At 39.9% G+C, this 18,896-nt stretch overlaps 1 protein-coding gene across 4 annotated transcripts in view; it reads right to left on the bottom strand.

Annotated features, from left to right (window-relative positions):
• Positions 1 to 18,896, bottom strand: part of syngap1b (synaptic Ras GTPase activating protein 1b) — a 133,574-nt gene that overhangs the window by 4,885 nt on the left and 109,793 nt on the right. For all 4 annotated transcript variants that reach the window (XM_042423601.1, XM_042423598.1, XM_042423599.1 and 1 more), the window contains 6 exons: positions 18,053 to 18,646; positions 16,756 to 17,196; positions 16,221 to 16,394; positions 15,593 to 15,804; positions 10,060 to 10,132; positions 6,165 to 6,226 (listed from right to left, as the gene is read on the bottom strand). In XM_042423601.1, coding sequence (XP_042279535.1) covers positions 6,165 to 6,226; positions 10,060 to 10,132; positions 15,593 to 15,804; positions 16,221 to 16,394; positions 16,756 to 17,196; positions 18,053 to 18,646 — 1,556 coding nt within the window. The remainder of the gene's footprint in view (positions 1 to 6,164; positions 6,227 to 10,059; positions 10,133 to 15,592; positions 15,805 to 16,220; positions 16,395 to 16,755; positions 17,197 to 18,052; positions 18,647 to 18,896) is intronic.

The raw sequence follows: 18,896 nt of genomic DNA, 5'->3' as shown, positions 1-18,896 counted from the left end.
GGGGTGCAAGACATTCAATAGTGCTTATGTGTATTTATTGTTTCTCATGACAGGCAATGAGTACACAGAGCAGATGTTCACATATTGGCTTGGTATGTACGTCAAATGCTTTGTTTGACTGGTTCAAACAGCTTACAGTGTGTGATAGTGTATCATTATCTTGTCCTGCAAGACTGATACTGACTGAAGCTCCATGTGAGCATCAAGAGAACAAGTATCCGTTGAAGAGCCCTTTGTGTTGTGTGTTTTTGTGTTATGCACTGTACAGTAGCTGAATGATCACTACTTGTCTCCTGCACACTCTTCTTCTCTCTCTCTTGCCGGGGGGGAACACGAATATCTATGGCGAATTCTTTTCAAAGCATCGCCTTGCTGAATGGAAAAAGACAGGGACAGTGTTTTTCTTTTTCGTTTGTGTCATCTCTCTCTGATTTGGCTCAGTGTTGTGTTTGACCTACTCCCCCTTCTTCTGCTATGCCTGTAGTTGCTGTTGCCGTGGTTCCGGTTGCCTGTGAGGTTGTCATGGGGGAGGATGTTTGGTTGCCACGGAGCTCTCCATTCTGACTAGGATGTTGATGAGGAGTGGGTAGAGAGGGAGGGTCTACGGTTTGGGGGAGGACTCCATTGTGGGGAGAGCTGTCAGAGGAAATGCCCGAGGAAGAGACTCTGAGGACTTGATCGTTGGTTACCGCTCCTCCTCCTCCTCCTCCTCCTCCTCCTCCTCCTCCTCCTCCTTCTCCTCCTCCTCCTCCTCCTCCTCCTCCTCCGCCTCCACCACCTCCCCCTCCACCTTCAGTTTTCACACCGGGGTCTGCAGAACCCAGGGAGGAAAGCTGGTCCTCCTAGCGAGATAGAGAGAGAGGGGAGGGGAAAGAGGAGTGGGAGCAGGGAGAAGATGGTCGTAGGGAGAGAGGCCATTCAATGAACGATGAGGGATGTGAGAGTTGTAAAGGAGATGTTCAATCAAGGCAGATAATGTGACATGTAGAAGGGAAACAATCGCATGTTGAAGAGTGTGAGAGTGTGGGAGGAAGTAAGAATAGTGAAGATAAAGATGAGAAGAGGGCAAGGAGGAGGGGAAAAAAAGCACCGGAAAAGGGGTGTGATTGAATTGTGTGGAAGTGGAAAACATCAACATTGGAAAAATAGAAAGAACAGGTTGGAATGAGGACATGTAAAAGCCATGGCAGAAGCAAAGTAAGGAGGAAGTCGAAAACAAAAGACAAGTGATAAGGGATTGAAAGAACCACACAGAAAGAAAGAAAGAGAGAGACAGAGAGAGGAGAGAAAGAGCCAAATGAGTTACGAAGTTGATGCATGACGTACACCAATAGAAATGGCAGCACAAGAAAGGGGACACAGGAAAAGAAGGGATGAAGGGGGATTAAAACTTGAGGTCAAAGGGTCCTGATCCTCTCGGGAGTAGCATGGGGTGTTTGTCGGGTGCAAGGAAGTCAAGTGAGTTATTCTTTGCCAATGAGTACAATTCAAGTTCAATAATTTTCTATGTAAACGTGTGTGCTTCAGTAGCTGAAAAAATGTCTTAAAGGTTATAAAACTCTACGATTATGGCTTCCAAAAACATCTTAACAGCACACAACTTAGCTGTTGCTTAACACATGCAAAAAAACGTCAAGCCACACAAGAGCTCAGCGCCAAATTTAAAAAAGCAAGATAAAGGTGCATCCTATTTGCCTGGCAGGAAATCCAAACCTCTTTCAAATTCACCAACCAAAATGTCTAACCCAAACCCATTGATCACATAGCAATGAGTTGCTGCATGGGTGCTCATCCTGGGTTGAAGCTTTTTGATTAGTGATTAAGTCAAAGTTTGGTTTTGCCATTTTTTCTTACCTACATTGGCGCAGAATAACAGCAATGCAAATGTTAGTGTCATTATTAGTTTTTATCAAGGTCTGTTTGCGAGCCTTCACTCCCAGTCTTGTTCACTGGAGTCTGTGTGGGAGCAGTGGGAAGAGAAAACAATTGGGTTATTGTGCCAAATAGACAACTATGAGGACTCTATTCATAATGGTGCTTAATGTTACCAAGAGCTACCAAAAGATGATTTGAATACTGCAGCATTTTGAAAGCTGGAATTCACAGTTCTACCATGATGATCTGGGTGGAAACCTCTTGAAATAATTGCACTTGATTTATCTTGCCTGGCACATTTTCTGTGTGGTGTCTAGACATAATTACAGAGACTCTGTTTCACTGAAAATGTAAAACAAGTGCAGAGCCTTCGAAAATAACTTGGAAATATGTGCAGGAATTTAACATCCTTATCAAACATCGGAAAATATAATATCAAATATCACTGTAATGCTTACATACAAGAAGTATGAAATACTGTAACATGTATGGGATGAAGTGCTGTAGAGGGGAAAGACAGGAAGGAGGAGGGATAGTTTGGTCTGCATACAGTAGAGAAAATGAAAAGGATAAAAAGCAAATTATCCCTGGATAAACTGTATCTGATGAGTGTGTCCGTTGTGAGTGGAAGGTGTTTCCACTTAAAAAAAAAAAAAAAAGTGAAAAGACAAAAATTACCCCAAAGTTTGATGTGAATTAGCAGGCCTTTTCTCTTCTCAATCAGAACCAAAATGAATGAAAACATTTTCAGTTGCTAACTGGTGCTATGAACAGCTATCAAACTATGGCACAGACAGTTACAGGATGCCAGTAACATGAATCCACTGACACTTTTTTCTTTACTCTGAAACACAACCAACAGTATCATTTAATATCCATGTGTAGACCAATACACATGTCTATTAAACTCAGAAATTCAATCAGCTGAACAAAGACAAAATGGCAAGATGTTTACTGACATCCTTTTTAACTTACCAAACTTGCTTCACTCTCTGTAGGCTGTAGTTTATGATTATTTCGTGCATTCAATTACAGCTTAGTGTGAGAGTGTTTTTTTACGCTAATGAAAATTGCAGTACTGGACACAGAAACACAAAACACTTAGTGGAGTATTGAAATGTTAGGTGTTCGTAAATGATGCAGAGTATCGTACACACAGGTTCTTACCCATCTCCTCCAATCTCCAATCAATTTGAATCGTGGATGTCTAGAGCAAACTGTAAAATCTTTCTCACCTCCACATTTGAAATAAAAACCTGCTGTAAGTGTTGGCTTAATCAGTATATATATACATATATATATACATATATATATACATACATATATATATATATGGCAATGTGAAATTAACTTTAACTCCTGTAAGATTTAAGATGACTGGTGAATATCTCTACCTCTGAAGCAAAATAAAAATAAAATAAAATAAATAAATAAATAAAAATAGTATGCATGTCACACATCATCAGACGCACATAAACAACTGGCCTCCACCACCATTCAACCAAATAATGTGCCCAGGTTCCAAACACATACACAAACACATAAATATCAGAAACACGGACTCACTGAGAGACACAAGAAAACACACAAAAATATACAAAAAACATTAATCAGTGTTCTTCAGGGAAGGATTGGGTCAGATACGGAGATTTCCCATAATTCCCGTTGTTTATCTGAGGGTGAGCTGGGAGGGATGAAAAACTGAATGGAAATGTATGTTTATGTGTGTAGGAAAACACAGTGGTGGAAAAACAATCAATATTCACACAATATTCCTTTGGACAGTGACTTTTGTGACTTTTGGACAGTCCAATTTATCACCAAGAACGGTAATCTAAAAACATCCATGTTTGGGCCTGTTTTCAACCAGTTCAAGCCCATATTGCAGCATTTCATGTCTTATTTTGTGTTCAAAAATCTGGACTGAAGTCTATGGAAACATAAAATGTGATTCTGTCTATTCTTGTTTTTTAATGTGGACTTCTTTCCATAGTTGCTTTGCTCTCAAAATTCTTTAAAAAAATATTTCTAGTATCTGCTTATTAATTTGCAAACCTGACTTTTCTTGAATTACTATATAAACATCTACAAAAGAAAGAAATCATGAGATTATAATGACTGTGTGAGTGTAGAAAACTGTGTAATTAATGTAACTGTAATCAGTTTACTGTACATGTAACATTAATGCTGTATATTTTTCATTTAAATTGACATATAGTTCACTATTGTTTATCAAAATAATGTTTAGCATATTAAAAGTTAATCAAGAGCAAGTGAAAAGATGAAGTGACGATTAAATGCAATGAAAAGTTGGGTAGAATTTTGCCAATGCCAACATCTGAAAATATCGGAGCTTAAGAATCAATGGTATTCATTGATTATTTTTTTGTATTTCTCTGCATTTTAACGATTATCCAATGCAAAGAGTTACAGGAATGTCTCCGTATATGACTTGAAAATCATTTGCAAATAATAATGTTGGCATATATGTCTGTGGATTGCTGGTTATGACTGAACTGTGTGTGAACAAGCAATGTCATTTTCATTTGTAGCAGGCTGAAACAGTCACACAAAAAAACATTTGATGTTTGAAATTTTGAATTAGCATAAGCTATTCTAAGTACTTTTATATGTTTTTGCCAAGGAATGTAATAAGGCCATTGGTCAACAGAAAGTGAAAAAGCAGTCTAATTCATCTGAAATAATTCAAATAAACTCCCTATTCGAGGTCTGCCACAGAATATTTCAAGAAGACATGCTATTATGTTGAGAGGGTGACAATAAAACCAGCAGGTTACCACCTCTTCCTGCATTTTTATCATTTGTTAGAGAGAATGAAACTTTAAAGGATATGGCTGGTGGTTTTCTCTTTTTCTTATTGTCAGCAAATCTCAAATGCTGAGTCAAACCAAAAATGAATAGATCTACTTATAAGTATTGTGTGTGTATCCAAAGTCTGATATATCTCATTCCGCTGTGCCATAGAGCACTGTTGTTGTCCAAAAACTATTAAAAACATGTCAATGAACCACACCGTTGCACTGGGTGACATGTTCCTTCACCCCAAAGACAATGGTTACTGTAGTTTGTTCAGAAACATCTCCAAAGACTAATAACAGTGATCACATCTTCAGTCTCAGGAGAGCAGTTCCTTGTACAGCAGACTCCACTGTGCATGTGCAGGACTGCGGTTCCATTTACAGAGCTTCGTTAGCTTGTTGTGCTACATATCATGATCTCTTAACTTTGTACTGAGTTCTTTGAGAAATTTACAATGTTGTACAAAGTCAAGAGGTTGTGATATGTGGCACAAGAAGCTAACGAAGCTCTGTAAATGGAACCACATTCCCACAAGTGCAGTGGTGTCTTCTTTACAAAGAACTGCTGCCGTTGCCATGGAGAAGTCAAAAGTGCGAATCAGAGCTGTAGCTGTAGTGCATTCAAAACACTTCATAGTTGAATTTGTGAAAACATTGCGATAGTTGCTGAATCCAATTCAAAATTCAAAACTAAATTAATTTAAGCCGCAGTTTTCAGTGTAATTTTTAGCTTAAACCAACTGTTAGCGGTGTACGTAACTGAATTTTAAGCTCAGTGATCTTTGCCTAAATGTACCTTGGAAGCCACTACTGACTTCACCTTTGAAATTTTTATGTTCACAAGCATGTACCTATCAACTATCAAAGAACCAGATAAACAAAGCTAACTGAGTTACAGTAGCTAGCCATCTACTCTGTCTGCTTAAAGGACACCATTCTAGCTACAGTGTGTCAAGGAGAGACTGCGTAAAACAAATCTGTCTCTCAGTTTGTAAGACAACAGTGTGTTGAAAAATCTTATTTTTTCTGGGAGGTAATGATGCCCTCTGTTTGGAACAGTTTATTCTAAATTGCGGCAACCAACATTACATTTTCTGTCTCTCTAGTAAGCTGCCTTTGGTATCTTGGGTAAAAAGGTACCATAGTTGAGACATATTTCACACAAAACACCTCTCACTGCCAAGTTGTTTAGATAGTGCAGCTTTAAATCTTGTGATATTTGGTTTTGTTGTCACTCTTTCAACAGAGAGGCGTACCCCTTGGAACCATCAATAACCTCTGTCCAAACATTCAGTGACCGGCCTCTTTTTTTTTCTGAAAGGTAAATGGAAGAGTAAAGTGGGGCTGTCAGTGTGTTGGCTTGCAGTGAGTTCACAAGGTGCTGTGTATGGACAGGGACGCACATAGAGAACAGCAGAAGTGGAGAGAGGTTATGGATGGAGAGTGAGAGTTTGCCGGTTTGTTTATTACCTGGTTACTCGGGGTGGGACAGGTGCGAGACGGGGCTGCACTAGGATGGACTGACGCCTCCCCTAAGAGAAATCACCGTATCTCATCAACAAAGGAGGAGAGGAGAGGAGAGGAGGGTTGACAACAGGATGCAGGAGGAGGAAGCTGACATCAAAAGAGGGAGGGAGGGCTTGTGTGCACCAGGGAGGATTCAGAAGGGCAGTGAGGGTTGAGGAAAACAACAGCCACCCAAAAAAAAAGATACATACACAATGCACAACACAAAATGAACCGAAAACAAAAACATGAATATACATGAAAATGCGTACTAACGCACATACATAATGACAACCATACACGCACAACATTATCAGACAACCCAACAGCCTGAAAGCATTAGAGCAGCGTGCCATGCAGTGTATCAAGAACATAAATCATGCTTAATACGAGAAAGAAAAAAGGCGTTAAATCGTGCACTCCAAACGACATCTGCATCTGAAAGTAGCTGATTAATCCAATACATTTTTGGAAAGCTCAATCTTATGTGTTTCCTGGTTCAGGAAGGTAAAACGACAGTAAAAGGACATGCTTATATCAAACATGCAGTTATCTACTCTATAAAATGTAATATATACACACTTGGAGGACCCAGAATCATATATACACTTCACACTATATCCACAATACACAGAGAAAGAACAGAATTTTTGTATTTCACTGTAACAGACACCCTGCCGCACACACTCAAAAACATTCAAAGAATCTTATATGAATGAAACACTGATATGATTAATGTAACTACAAAGCTATGAAAGCTTTTTAAATACATCTCACTGATAGCTGCTGGCCAAACAAAAAGCCCTACAAATGATCAATTTAATAGTTAAATGGTAATAAACTGATAAACGTTTCAGTTTATACTGGAACTGATAATTGATAATGAGCAGTAACTGCCAGATACTACATTAATATGTTTTTATAAATTGATTCCTATAAATGGCTGTTCAATGTCGCTTCATCCAATTTTGCGGGACACTTTTGCAACCCAATTTTTACATTAAAAACCGGCAGTTATTACATTATCAGTTGCTTAAGCGTGATTTTATTCACTTATATAGTTTAGTAGGCACTCATCCTTTCACGTCCTCCTAATAACTCTGCTAAAATCTCAAAATGTCTGGATAGAAGTCAACTTTTTGCAGTGTATTCTCATTTTGTGCGCATCAACCTACTGTGGTGTGAAGGATTATGGCGTCCTGCACCTGTGTTATTGTGTGAAGTCTAATTAAGTGTGGAGTGTTGTTTTGGAAGTTGCTAGCAGTGACCTGAGGAAACAATGGCATCATGCCTCTCCCCTCTCACTCCCTATTAATTTACTTCTCCCCCTCTCAGTAGTGGTGTGTGCACCCGTCTCACCTATTAGAGTAGAGTGTCATCACACTGGACTTAACTGTCGGCTTGTCTTAAGGCCCTAAAGCAGAAACACAAAACTAACCAGTAATTTCTGTCAAAACTGCCTCACATAATTCTCACTGAAGGCACTGCCTAATTTGGCAACAATCACCATGAGCTGCTTGTAGATTAAAAGAGCATTTCAGCACAGAATTTTCCCTATTTCATTGTTTTTGTTCCTGTGTATCAACTAGTACTGTTTATACCCATTTATACTGTATGGAATTAAAACAAACACCTGTACAGTACAGTAGAATCCAATCAAATACTTTGTGAAGTTTACAATGTTTAATTTTCCAGGCTGAGTCAGAGAGAGGCAGTAGTTTTTGTAGCTACACTGGTGGCGTGGCAACGTCAGCATGTTGATCAGTCAGTCGGCAGTGGTGGAAGAAGTACTCGGATCCTTTACTTACATAAAGGTAGCATTACCACAATGTGACATTACTCCATTACAAGTAAAATTCCTGCATTTAAGATCATGCTTAAATAATAGTATAGAAGTATTATAAGTTAAATTTACTTAAAGTATTAAAAGAAAAAGTACTCATTTTGCAGAAAATCTGCCCCTGTGACAGACACATTAAATCAGCCGGGTATAGGAAAGAAGAAAAAAGTCCTGCCACATAAAGTTTACATAAAGTAAGATGGGTCGCAGGTTACATGGGCAATCTCGCCTGAAAAGTAGAAGAGGCTCTAATGATGCAGACAGAATCAATTTATTTCATGAAACAAAAATGAACATTCACACCTTGGTAGCTGATTAGCTCATGTGAAACACCTTTTGCCTCTGGCCACTCCTCTCTTGTCTGGTTATTGCTGTTAATTTGATTCTCTAGAATCATTTGCGCTGTAAGTTGTGCTGATGATGGTCCTTTGACTAAGATGTTCACTTTGGGCACATGAAATAAATGATTCCTTTTGCATCTTAAGAGCCTCTTTTACTTTTTTGTCAGTGTTCAGGTGATCTTTTTATAAAATGGGACCGTTAATTTTGGCCACACGCACCTAACATGATCTTTTGAAAAGCCTGGATTCAAGAGCGCAAAACCGTTTACTATTCTTTTTTAACCTGGAACATTGAGAGGCATTGCATTAAACTACTTTCTGTTATAGTGAAGACTTGTGTTCGTATTATTAATGCTAAATATATATATATATTTTTCTAAATGTATGGCCTTGTGGGATTTCTCAAAAGACATCATTGTCACATTAGTAGTAATAATGACCATCAATGTGCTGCTCTGAAGCTTCTGTCAGCTGTTCTGTATTGGCATGTTTCATTATTTTTCCCTCTATGCTGCTTTTTATGGGAAACTAGAAATCTACTGTGAGGCATTCCTTTGATTTTTTCTTGCAATTAACTGAGGAAAACTCACAAACATGGCCAAATGAAGTAAGGAACATATACTGTAAGTGGGGCAACTGTTTGAATTTATGATAAAACCCCACACATGGCATCAGAGGTCTGTATGTTTCATTCAGTACTCAGAATAGATTTGACTTTAATTAATCTGCGGAGAAGCTGAAAATGCAACGTATGGCTTAGTTCTATTTATGTAGTATTAGCACAGGCAACATTTTTATGATGTTTGTGCTGCATTTGTCCTAAAACAAATGCAAATAGATCACTCTCATGCAAAAATGTGACTATCATTAAGAAAAAAACACAACAACAAAACAAAAACCAAAATAAGATTAATCTTATAAATTCAGCCTAAATTAGATGACGCATTTGATTTGAGAATTTCTGATCTGAACAAAAGTCCTGCAGCTGTGTATGAGTGTACAGAGTAGTTAGAGGTTTCTATATTCCTTTTCTCTCATTATCTCTTCCATTTTTCCTCAAACACAAATGCATATATATATATATATATACACATGTGTGTTTGCACGCAGTCACTATATCATGACTCATGCTTGAAGGTGGGCTAGTTCAACTTGACAGGATAAGAAAGGGGGCGGGTAGAGAGCATGAAATGAAAAGCACTGAGGGAAGAAAGCTCCTGAACACACAGCACCACCACCACGCAGCATACTGAACTTTATAGCTTTGGGGTTCAGTTATTCAATAACATGAGTGTGAGTCTGGTTCTACATCATGTGTGTGACCCCCGACATGCTCGGCAGAGACAATTGACAGAAACAACTACAAAACCATCAACAGCATCACAGACCCAGATATGCTCACAAAACCCAGCTAGAGTCAGACTTCTTGATAGCTTGAGCTGAGGAATGCAAACAGCAAAACTCTTTGATCATCAAGGCTCCCAGGTATACTGGCAGACAGATGGCAATCAAACCCAAACACGGGGACGGGTCAGGGACAGGGCAAGACAATCAGAGGGACCACATACACACAGCAGACAAAATAATAAAGAGTAGCGGGGGAAAAAAGAGAGCTAGAGGGGGGATAGAAGATAGCACGGGCCACCGACTCGACGAGAGAAGAAGCAGTCTCACAGACCTGATCAGCGAAAATCCTGGTTTTTGGCTCAATCATGGGTCCTCCCCTTAACTCATCCTCCACAGCCATGAGTCTTGGAAGCAGAGAAAGAGAGAGATAGAGAGAAAGAGGGGGTGGGGGGTGGGGGGATGGGAAGGGGGGGGGGGTGGGGGACAGAAAGAAAGGGAGCGTTGTGAATTCAAGATGATACTTAATAAGAAATTGAGCAGCAACTCCAACATCTGTCTCAACCACAGCACAGTGATAAGATGCTGTTTACCTGTATCTCAAATCTCAATCCCAAATTTGATGGGCGGATCAATCTTTTAAGCCCTTGCAAATGTTGAGCAGCAGTAACCCAAGCCATGCTTTCTCAGGCACTGCCAATTTTCACTGGTGGAGCCTTTTTTTCTTCTGACACCCTTGGGATTCATCAAAGCATTTTTGCCTGATTTAAGGTGTTTTCAAAGTATAATTACGGCCAACTGTGGACAATTATGCTTGTGAACTGAGTAGTTCAGTAACAGATCCCAATCATCCCCAGGGAATTGCCCATGTTATGTAACATGGACTGACCAAGGCACTGGTGGAAAATCCTTTGACTAATCATTTCAAAGACTCCGCTCGCAGATACGAGCGAGCTTACTGCTGCAGTTTTCATGAGCCAGTGGACAGTGCAGGTTTCCCAGCTCTCATGATTATCCAAGTGCCAGGGATTTACTCCAGATAGGGTCATTCAAGGATATTTCTCACACAGGGTTATCTCGCAGTCACACAGCCAACTGGCTAAGCTGTGAATATTGTTATGGTGGTGATCAATGCCAAATAGAAGTTGCTGTGAATAGAAAAAGACCCCCACTGTCTTGGCCGTCATAGATATCATTGCATCTGATTCATGACTTCCCATTTGTTTTACAAGGTTTTAGTTGACATCTTACAGACACTGTATGGTTCAAAACAAGCAGAATAAACATCCTTGCAATTTGTTGACATGAAATATGCTTACTAGAATATGATCCATTTATAATATCTAATTGACTGCGTAAAATAACCAGAAAGATGTGTGTTCATTATGGCGCTAAGCCAGTTAAATTGTTGACAGGAACATTTAATTGCCACCATGAATCAATGCAGTGTAAATATATCACCAATCAACCAGTGGGCTCTTTGGCATATTGTGTTATTAAAGGCTGTTTTTTTTTTTTTTTTGCACATTCATATCATTTTATTCAGAACACAGAGAGGCACATGTTTGACAATAAAGAACGAAAATCCACAGGTGAAGTTTCAAACATAAGTGTTTGGATGTTTTATTCCATAAATAATGTACAGTGTTGAGAGTTATTTTACAAAAGAAGAGAATAGGAAAAGAAAAGAATCAATCATAAGCACAGACAGAAATATTAGCACTGTCTCAAAAAACAATGGAATGTAACATGGGGATACAGCATTAAGATTTTGACATGACTTCAAAAGGCAGACAATGATTCATGTGGGGTGATATGTTACAAAAAAAAAAAAAAAAAAAAAAGTTAAGCTTTTATATCCAGTTGTACTTCAAGTAGTGTGCTTTTGAGGTCAAGTCGTACATGTAGTCAAAAACAATGTGTGAATCTACCAACATGAGGTCACAATGTCTGAATATTTTGCTACAGAGAAAAAAGGCAAGAGACAAAGGTGTCAAATAGGATGTTAATGTTAATGTAAAGTCAACTGAAAGAAACAACAGACCTGAATCAAAAAGCAGCTGCAAATACTTTATTTTTTATTTATTTATTTATTTATTTATTTTTGCCAGCAAGTGCAACATATCATCGATTGAAAACTTACCTCTCAACATCTGATTGGTGTTGATGCAGCAGACACCCACCCATCTGGTTGAAACAAACCCAAGAATTATTTGCAACCATTTGACACAGGTCTGTAAAAAAAGTGAATATAAACCCTTGGCTGTTGCTACAAGCCATGTCAATCAGACCAATATTGATCACACACACATCAAGCCAAAACTCATCACCACTATGATTTCATTTGCAAGATTTAAACATAAGTTTTGCTGTAGTACAATCTATACAGCCTATCAATATATTCTTGCTACAAAAGAGAGGCGGATATACTGACACCAGAATATTATCTATATCTCTGGAGAGGGAAAAAATAATAATATGGTTGCCCTTTTAATAATAATATTTAATTCATACTGTAACTGCATAAGTTAAATGACAGTACTGTCTAACTTTCTTAAACAACTATTCTGATCACCATGTCACTGGACACCACCAATGACGGACTGCAGGTCAAAAGTCATACCAAGCATATACAGCAAAAATCATACAGATATAAGAAATATTTTGCGCTTTAATAAATAATATCCATTGCAGTCTTTCATTTAAAATGCAGAGAAATTCACAAACACCTTACAGATAAGCCAAAAACAAGTTGAGAACTGAAGAACACACTTTGCAGAACATACTGTTGTCAAAGAGTCACGTCATGTTGTCATATCGTCTCTGTGGTATTTTGCACTTTACAGTATTCCAGGTCTTTATTTTTTTTATGTTTAGATACTGTGGATGGCACCTGGTCAAAGATTTTGGAAGGAAGTTACCGTTTCTTTATGTATGTACACAAAATGCATACAATATACCTCATCAGGATCCTGCATGTGCATTTGCACAAACAGCACATGTAGACATATTGTATCTATTATTGCGCAAGGTTAAAATAGTTACATTTTATAATCTCACTCTCAATAGAATTCATATATATATTTTATATATTATTATTATTATGGCTCTTGCATCACAGACTTTAATATGCTATGGATTATAGTTAAAAATAGATTATTACTATGACAGGTACAATTAAGACCATTGATTTTTTTCCCCCTACTGTATCTCTCCAGAAACCAAAGTAAATCTATTGTTCAGCTCACAGCAAACAGCTTGGGGAAGATAAATAGTTTCATTCATATTCACCAAAATGCATGAAAATATTTTGACAAAAAAAAATAAGAGAGCCTGTAGCCAACTAATGGGATCATTACCCTAAAGAAAAAATATATAGATATGAGTGCTACAGGTAAAGTGGATTCAGTGTTTCAGTGGATTTAACCTAGCATGACCTAAAACTCAACATTTGGCTTTGGTTTAAATTAGATTGTTGAGAACAAAAAGTGTACCTGGTCTCATGACAGATATTGGATTTGCTCTGAGCTTAAAGAAAAGTTTTTGCACAGAACATTAAGGCTTCTCTGAAAGAAAATCTCTGAAACTCCAAACACAACGCTAAGTGTTTTAGTTCTGCTTATAAGAGAGATTTTTTCAAGCCTACGTAGGAGTCGTGAACTCAAGATCACATACGCTCCTTTTGCAGAACCTGAGCTTGCATTTGCATCAACGTAGTGTATTTGAATGTTAAAGTTTAACATAAAGTTGAAAGTCAATTTAAGATAAAAAACACAACATAAGGCTATGTTTACACAAAATTTTGTATATCTAATCAATCCAATAGAATGGCCTGAGACCATATTTCTTGGCATCCACACTCTCTGCGCTCTTTGCCTTGCTCATATGTGCATTAAAATTCAAATGTGTCCAGACGATGCTCAAGTGTTGCGATGCATTGCATGACATCGTCTGGCTCACTGAACTGTGAGTAAAAATCTGACACGGAAGCATCCAGATCTGCTACTTAATTCATCCTTGTGTGGTCAGATGATAAAAGTCACACGAGTTACAAGAGTTAGCCTTCGAAATATCAGTCTCTTGCAGCAGATTTGCTGTGTTCACTTTAAACGTGTACTCCAGGGGAGCAATAATCAATGGTTTTTCATTAAGTGCTCTGTTTTTCTCTTATGTGGCATATTTCCTTTATGCCTTTATGCTTGAATCTTCATCGTTCACTGACTGATTCAAGTTTTGTCTGTGATGGTCTCCCCTCGTCATGTTTCACCATAGCATTGTATCAATGCAAAAAAAAAAAAGGAGAGGTATCGATCCCCATGTTCACTCTGTAGAAAGATACATCAGCAGTCCTTCAGTGAACATGGTTCACCTTGATTTAAAATGGAAGAGCTAATATTAAACCATAGCCTTCCAAAGTCCTGTGCCTGAAGGTCCAGAACAATGTGTCGCGTTGCTTTAAAAAGTGCAGACATGTTTCAGAAGTTACGTTGTATCAAATTTTCAATCCTCTTGTGCTTTTACAATGCAATCTCTTGGGAGAGTCATGAAAATTAAGTTATGTGGAATCATATCAAATGATCCCAAGATCCAGTTAGAAGCAAGCACTGTGTTCATAAAAAAATGGCTGATGATAAGTGCAACAGCTCAAGGATATGGGAGGGTGTTTTAATGATGGTTTTATATACAAGGATAGGGCGTTAAAGATGTTCTCCCATTAAGGATGAGCAGGACTGTCTCTGTCTTCATTCCATGTCTTCTTTCCTGGAGTGGATTAGAAGTGGCAATATTCTCTGTCACAGTTATCCACCCTTCAGTTGCAGACCACAGACTATTATTATAAGATGTGAACAAGAAAATATTGTATTCTTTTCCTTGCAAAGCTTTTTAACTCAACTCTCCCCAAAATAAAAAAAAAAGAAATGAATAAATTTGGGCAGCATTGCTAATGTGTAGTCACACTTAAAATGTCCAAGGAATCCTTAAAACACAGCAAATATTTGGTTTTCATGCCTGAATACAACTGAGATATGATTAATATTTCACTCTTTTCCCATCAACTACTTAATTTTTCGGTCGATCGATAAAAACTAATGACTGCACTCTAAAACTGCTCCATTACATTTTCACACAAGCACTCAATAAGTTAGGACTCAGCTCTCCACAGTCACCCGAATATGATGCTCTTGAATAGCAAGTAAACCATGTTGTGAAATTATGACGGCAGATTTTCTACAAGAAGAGCTTAGAGGACAATCACAGTCTCCTTTGTCCAGCTTAACTCAGTTGAAAAGAACCAACCGCCAAGGGAGCATGCCCTATACGCTTATCAAAGAAAGATATAGATCTCTGTCCTCCTTATTATATTCTCTCATTTAATTTGCCACTCATTACATGACTGCAGCTTTGGCTTTCAATATACAGCTCCCTGTCTTGCTCCCAGGGCTGTAGTGCTTAATGAAACTGAAACCAGCCTCCTACCCTCCAATATTCTTTGCAAGATAACAACCCTTGGTAAATAGAGTCCTATTCCAACATGCAATATATGTATTTTAGGAAAGAACATCACTGCTTCAAGTTCATGTTTCAAGCTTGTTAAGCAGAATCCAATACGCTAAAGTTGCACTGTGTCAACCAAGGACTTACTCCTCAAAAGTACTATAATTCATTTTAATTACTAGCAATCTTTATCTGTGAGAATATGTCACTTTTTCCACATGTTTTGGAAGAAAACACATATAGTCTATTCACCAAGGCGTCATAATAAACAAAAATAAAGTCAATGTGGCCCGCCCATGGCCTCCCTATAAAAGACCACATGATGTCTTAGCTGTCTTTTGCCCTCAATCCCAACAACAGCCTCCATTTACCTGCTAATTATTCCTTTAATTTGGGAGTCTTTCTCCACTTGCTGTTGCCGTAGCCTCCGCTCACTGTCCTCGAGTCGATTCTGGTACTGTAGGAGGATCTTATTGGTCTGCTGCTCCTGTGTGAGGAGCCTCCTCTCGTACTCCTCCAGCTTTTTGTGGGACATCATCAGACGGTCCTTCAGGGAGTTGATCTCCTCCTCGTACTCCCGTACCTGAAAAAATTAGAGAGGTTTATATGTGGTTAGTGTTTACAAGCCATAATTTCTCAGTGGGATTTGCAGCTACAGTGGCTGGTGGATTGGAGAGTTCATTATGCACATTCATGAATTTGCCAGACATACTGGAAAGCAGAAAACCACCTCCAAATATTCCAAATTAGGGTGACTGCCTTCTATGAAGGCTGAGGTACAGTGCATTTACCACACACTGCTACAGAATTATGAACATTTGGCAGATGGCTGTTGTTTCCCACATTGTTTGAGACCTCTGGACATGTGTGATAAGACCAGATCTGAGGCTCATCTGCTCAGCAATGATAGTCATGACTCAATGTTCCTTAGCTATACTGTGCATGAATTCAAGGTTTTTCATTTAAAAAGAAATAATGGAGCTTATAAGTGAAACCTACCCTGTCCATGCGTGACTCATCCATGCTCTTTGAGTACTCCTTCAGTTTGAAATCTTCACGGTCAATCCGCGAACTTTCAATGTCAGCCGACAGATGGGGCATGTTGGAGACCCAGGCCACCGTTCGCTCATTGGCTGGGGTTGGGGGATTGAGGGTGGATGGAGACTGGGAGCCCTAGGAAGAAAGGCCATCACACTGAATATGAGAACATGAGTTCTTAAGTGGATGAAAGTAAGTTTCATAACAAGCAATTCTGTGCAGGCTTTTATCCAAAGTGCCTCAGAATTGCATAAGTTCATACATTTTGAGCATGGCTGGCCCCTGGTGGGACTCAAGCCCTTAATCCTAATAGTGTTAGTGCCATGCTCTGCTCATTGAGCTACACACATGCAAAAACACGCACAGACACACACTCAATTAAAAGCCATTGTTGAGAAATAGCCTTGGATACAGGTGGTGATTGAAGAACTGGAGCGCCAAAGAGAAGAAAAGAGAAGAAAGAGAAGAAAATGAATTCAGAGCGTGCAGATATTACCTGTTTGCTCATGGTGGGTTTGAGCAGGTGCTGTTGCTGTTGTTGAGACTGTTGCTGTGGTGACTGTTGAGTGCTCTGACTGGTGGTTCCCTGTGGACTCTGGCTTTCCCTGACAGAGCTCTGCTGGTGGGGCAGGCCCGGGGCAGTGTTGTCTTTGACGGACAGCTGCCGGGACCCGTGCTGCCTGCCACCGTAGCCTGACTCTGGTGACTGGAGGAGATTCCCACTTTGTGGTCGTGTTTTAGCCGGAGCAGCAGGTGCAGCAGCTGCACTGACCGACAACTGATGGGAGGTCTGGGATTTGACACGCTGGGTGGGAGGCGGGGCAACAGAACTCTGGCGCACGGGTTGGACTGTGGTGGGAGGTGTGGTGGCCAGGGAGGAGTGGGATGTTCCTGTCTGGGAGGTCATGCCCATCATTTGTTGCTGTTGAAGGTTATCCTTAAAAAGGACACAAGTAAATAATAAATAAGCATTTTCATTCCTTGATTCAATCTTTTTGAGACAACTTTTAAGTCTGACTGAAATCACATTTAGTGATTATCCCTTTTGGAAGAGTTTTATTTATTTATTGTCAATAGTTTTTTTATTATTGAAATGAAGAAAAAAAGGTCTGTGGGGAAATATCACAAATGCTCTTCTCAGCCACTGTGTCGCTGTCTGTGTTTGATTGAGTCCCAGCAGGGGAACAGGAAAAAGTAAACAAACTTGCAGCCTACATTTCATCGGAAGACAGTCTTTTGTTAGCGGTGGTGTTGAAGAGTAAGGACCACAACAGCCTTTTCAAGCCAAAGTGACATTTGCAGGTATGTGTATATGCTCTAAAATTAAGATATTTGATTGGTTGTATGAAAACAAGTTCTCACTATGCATAGGATCTGAAATTTTCCCGACTATTGCATCCTTGTGGCAGAGCAGTCTAAAACACATACCATGTAACCACAATGGCCTTGGTTTGGTTAAAGCTGGGGATCTCCGTTGCATGTCTACTACCTCATTTTAACTGCATGTTTCCTGTCTGTTGACTGTCAATTAAGTCAAAATGCCAAAAAAGAGAAAATATTTGACTTTTGCTCCCCTCAGTATCAGAAAGGTAAGCATTGCTCCACCCCACCAAACAGATCCAGCATGGGAACAATGAGATAATTGGGCTCAAAGCAACATATACATTGCACCTATTTTCACCAGGAACGTCTAACTCATGCAGTCAGAATAATATAAAAGATGTAATAATCACATAAAAACATACACAAAATGGCATTAAGACGACATGAGAACACAATAAACACACAAGTACCTGCATATGCATGGACATCTGCCTGCGTCCATAGTCAGCCCTGCTGTAGTCGTCACTGTAGCTGTGTGAGTGGATGATGCTGGGTTGGCCCAGGTGACCGTCCCTGGTCCTGAGGGTAGACAGGTCCTCACTGCGAGAGAACCCCCCATGGGCGAACTGTGGGATGTAGGTCTGGTGTGAGGGCTCAGGCTCTGGAGCCAGGAGCAGGGGTGCTGGGGGTTGAGCCCGGCTGTGCTGGTGGTGGAGCTGTTGCTGTTGAGGCCCATCAGCAGTCGCCAGATGAAAGAGGGGATTCTGGAAGGAAAGCGGGTAGCGCATGGCGGCGGCCTGCTGTTGCTGCTGCTGGGATAGCGAGTCGGTGGTGGTGCCCATCTGGCTCAGCTGGCTCAGCCGAAGGCCGCCGGACATGCTGGAGCCGCCAGAGCCAGCTGACAACCTCCCACCGGCCCGCAGCTGGCTGCTCAGGCCCGACCCCAGGCCGCCACCGCCTCCGCTGCTCAGCCCTCCGAAGCTGCCCATGCCGGCGATGGAGGCCTGGGAGGAGTTGAGCATGTCCACCGACTGCAGGTTAGACACGCTGTTCATTCGGGAATCCTGGAGGTCCATCATAGATACGCTTTTATTGACACTGAGCACCTAAGTAATAAGGGATATGAGAGGCTAGTGTGCCCCCTGTTATTTTGATATGTTAGGTGGCCACGGATGATATGGGTGAGGGTGGTGCGGGTGTTTTTACCGCGAGGCCTGGATATCGGAATGCCTCAAAGTATTTCCCAGGAAATACCGCTAGGATGAGTTGCGTGGTGAATCAGTGGAAAAAAAGCAGATGTCATGATAAACTACA

Source organism: Thunnus maccoyii, chromosome 10 (assembly GCF_910596095.1).
Source record: "Thunnus maccoyii chromosome 10, fThuMac1.1, whole genome shotgun sequence".
In the NCBI taxonomy this organism is placed as follows: domain Eukaryota; kingdom Metazoa; phylum Chordata; class Actinopteri; order Scombriformes; family Scombridae; genus Thunnus; species Thunnus maccoyii.
The sequence above is the reverse complement of the archived record's forward strand: the minus strand, read 5'-3'. Positions and strand labels throughout refer to the sequence as shown.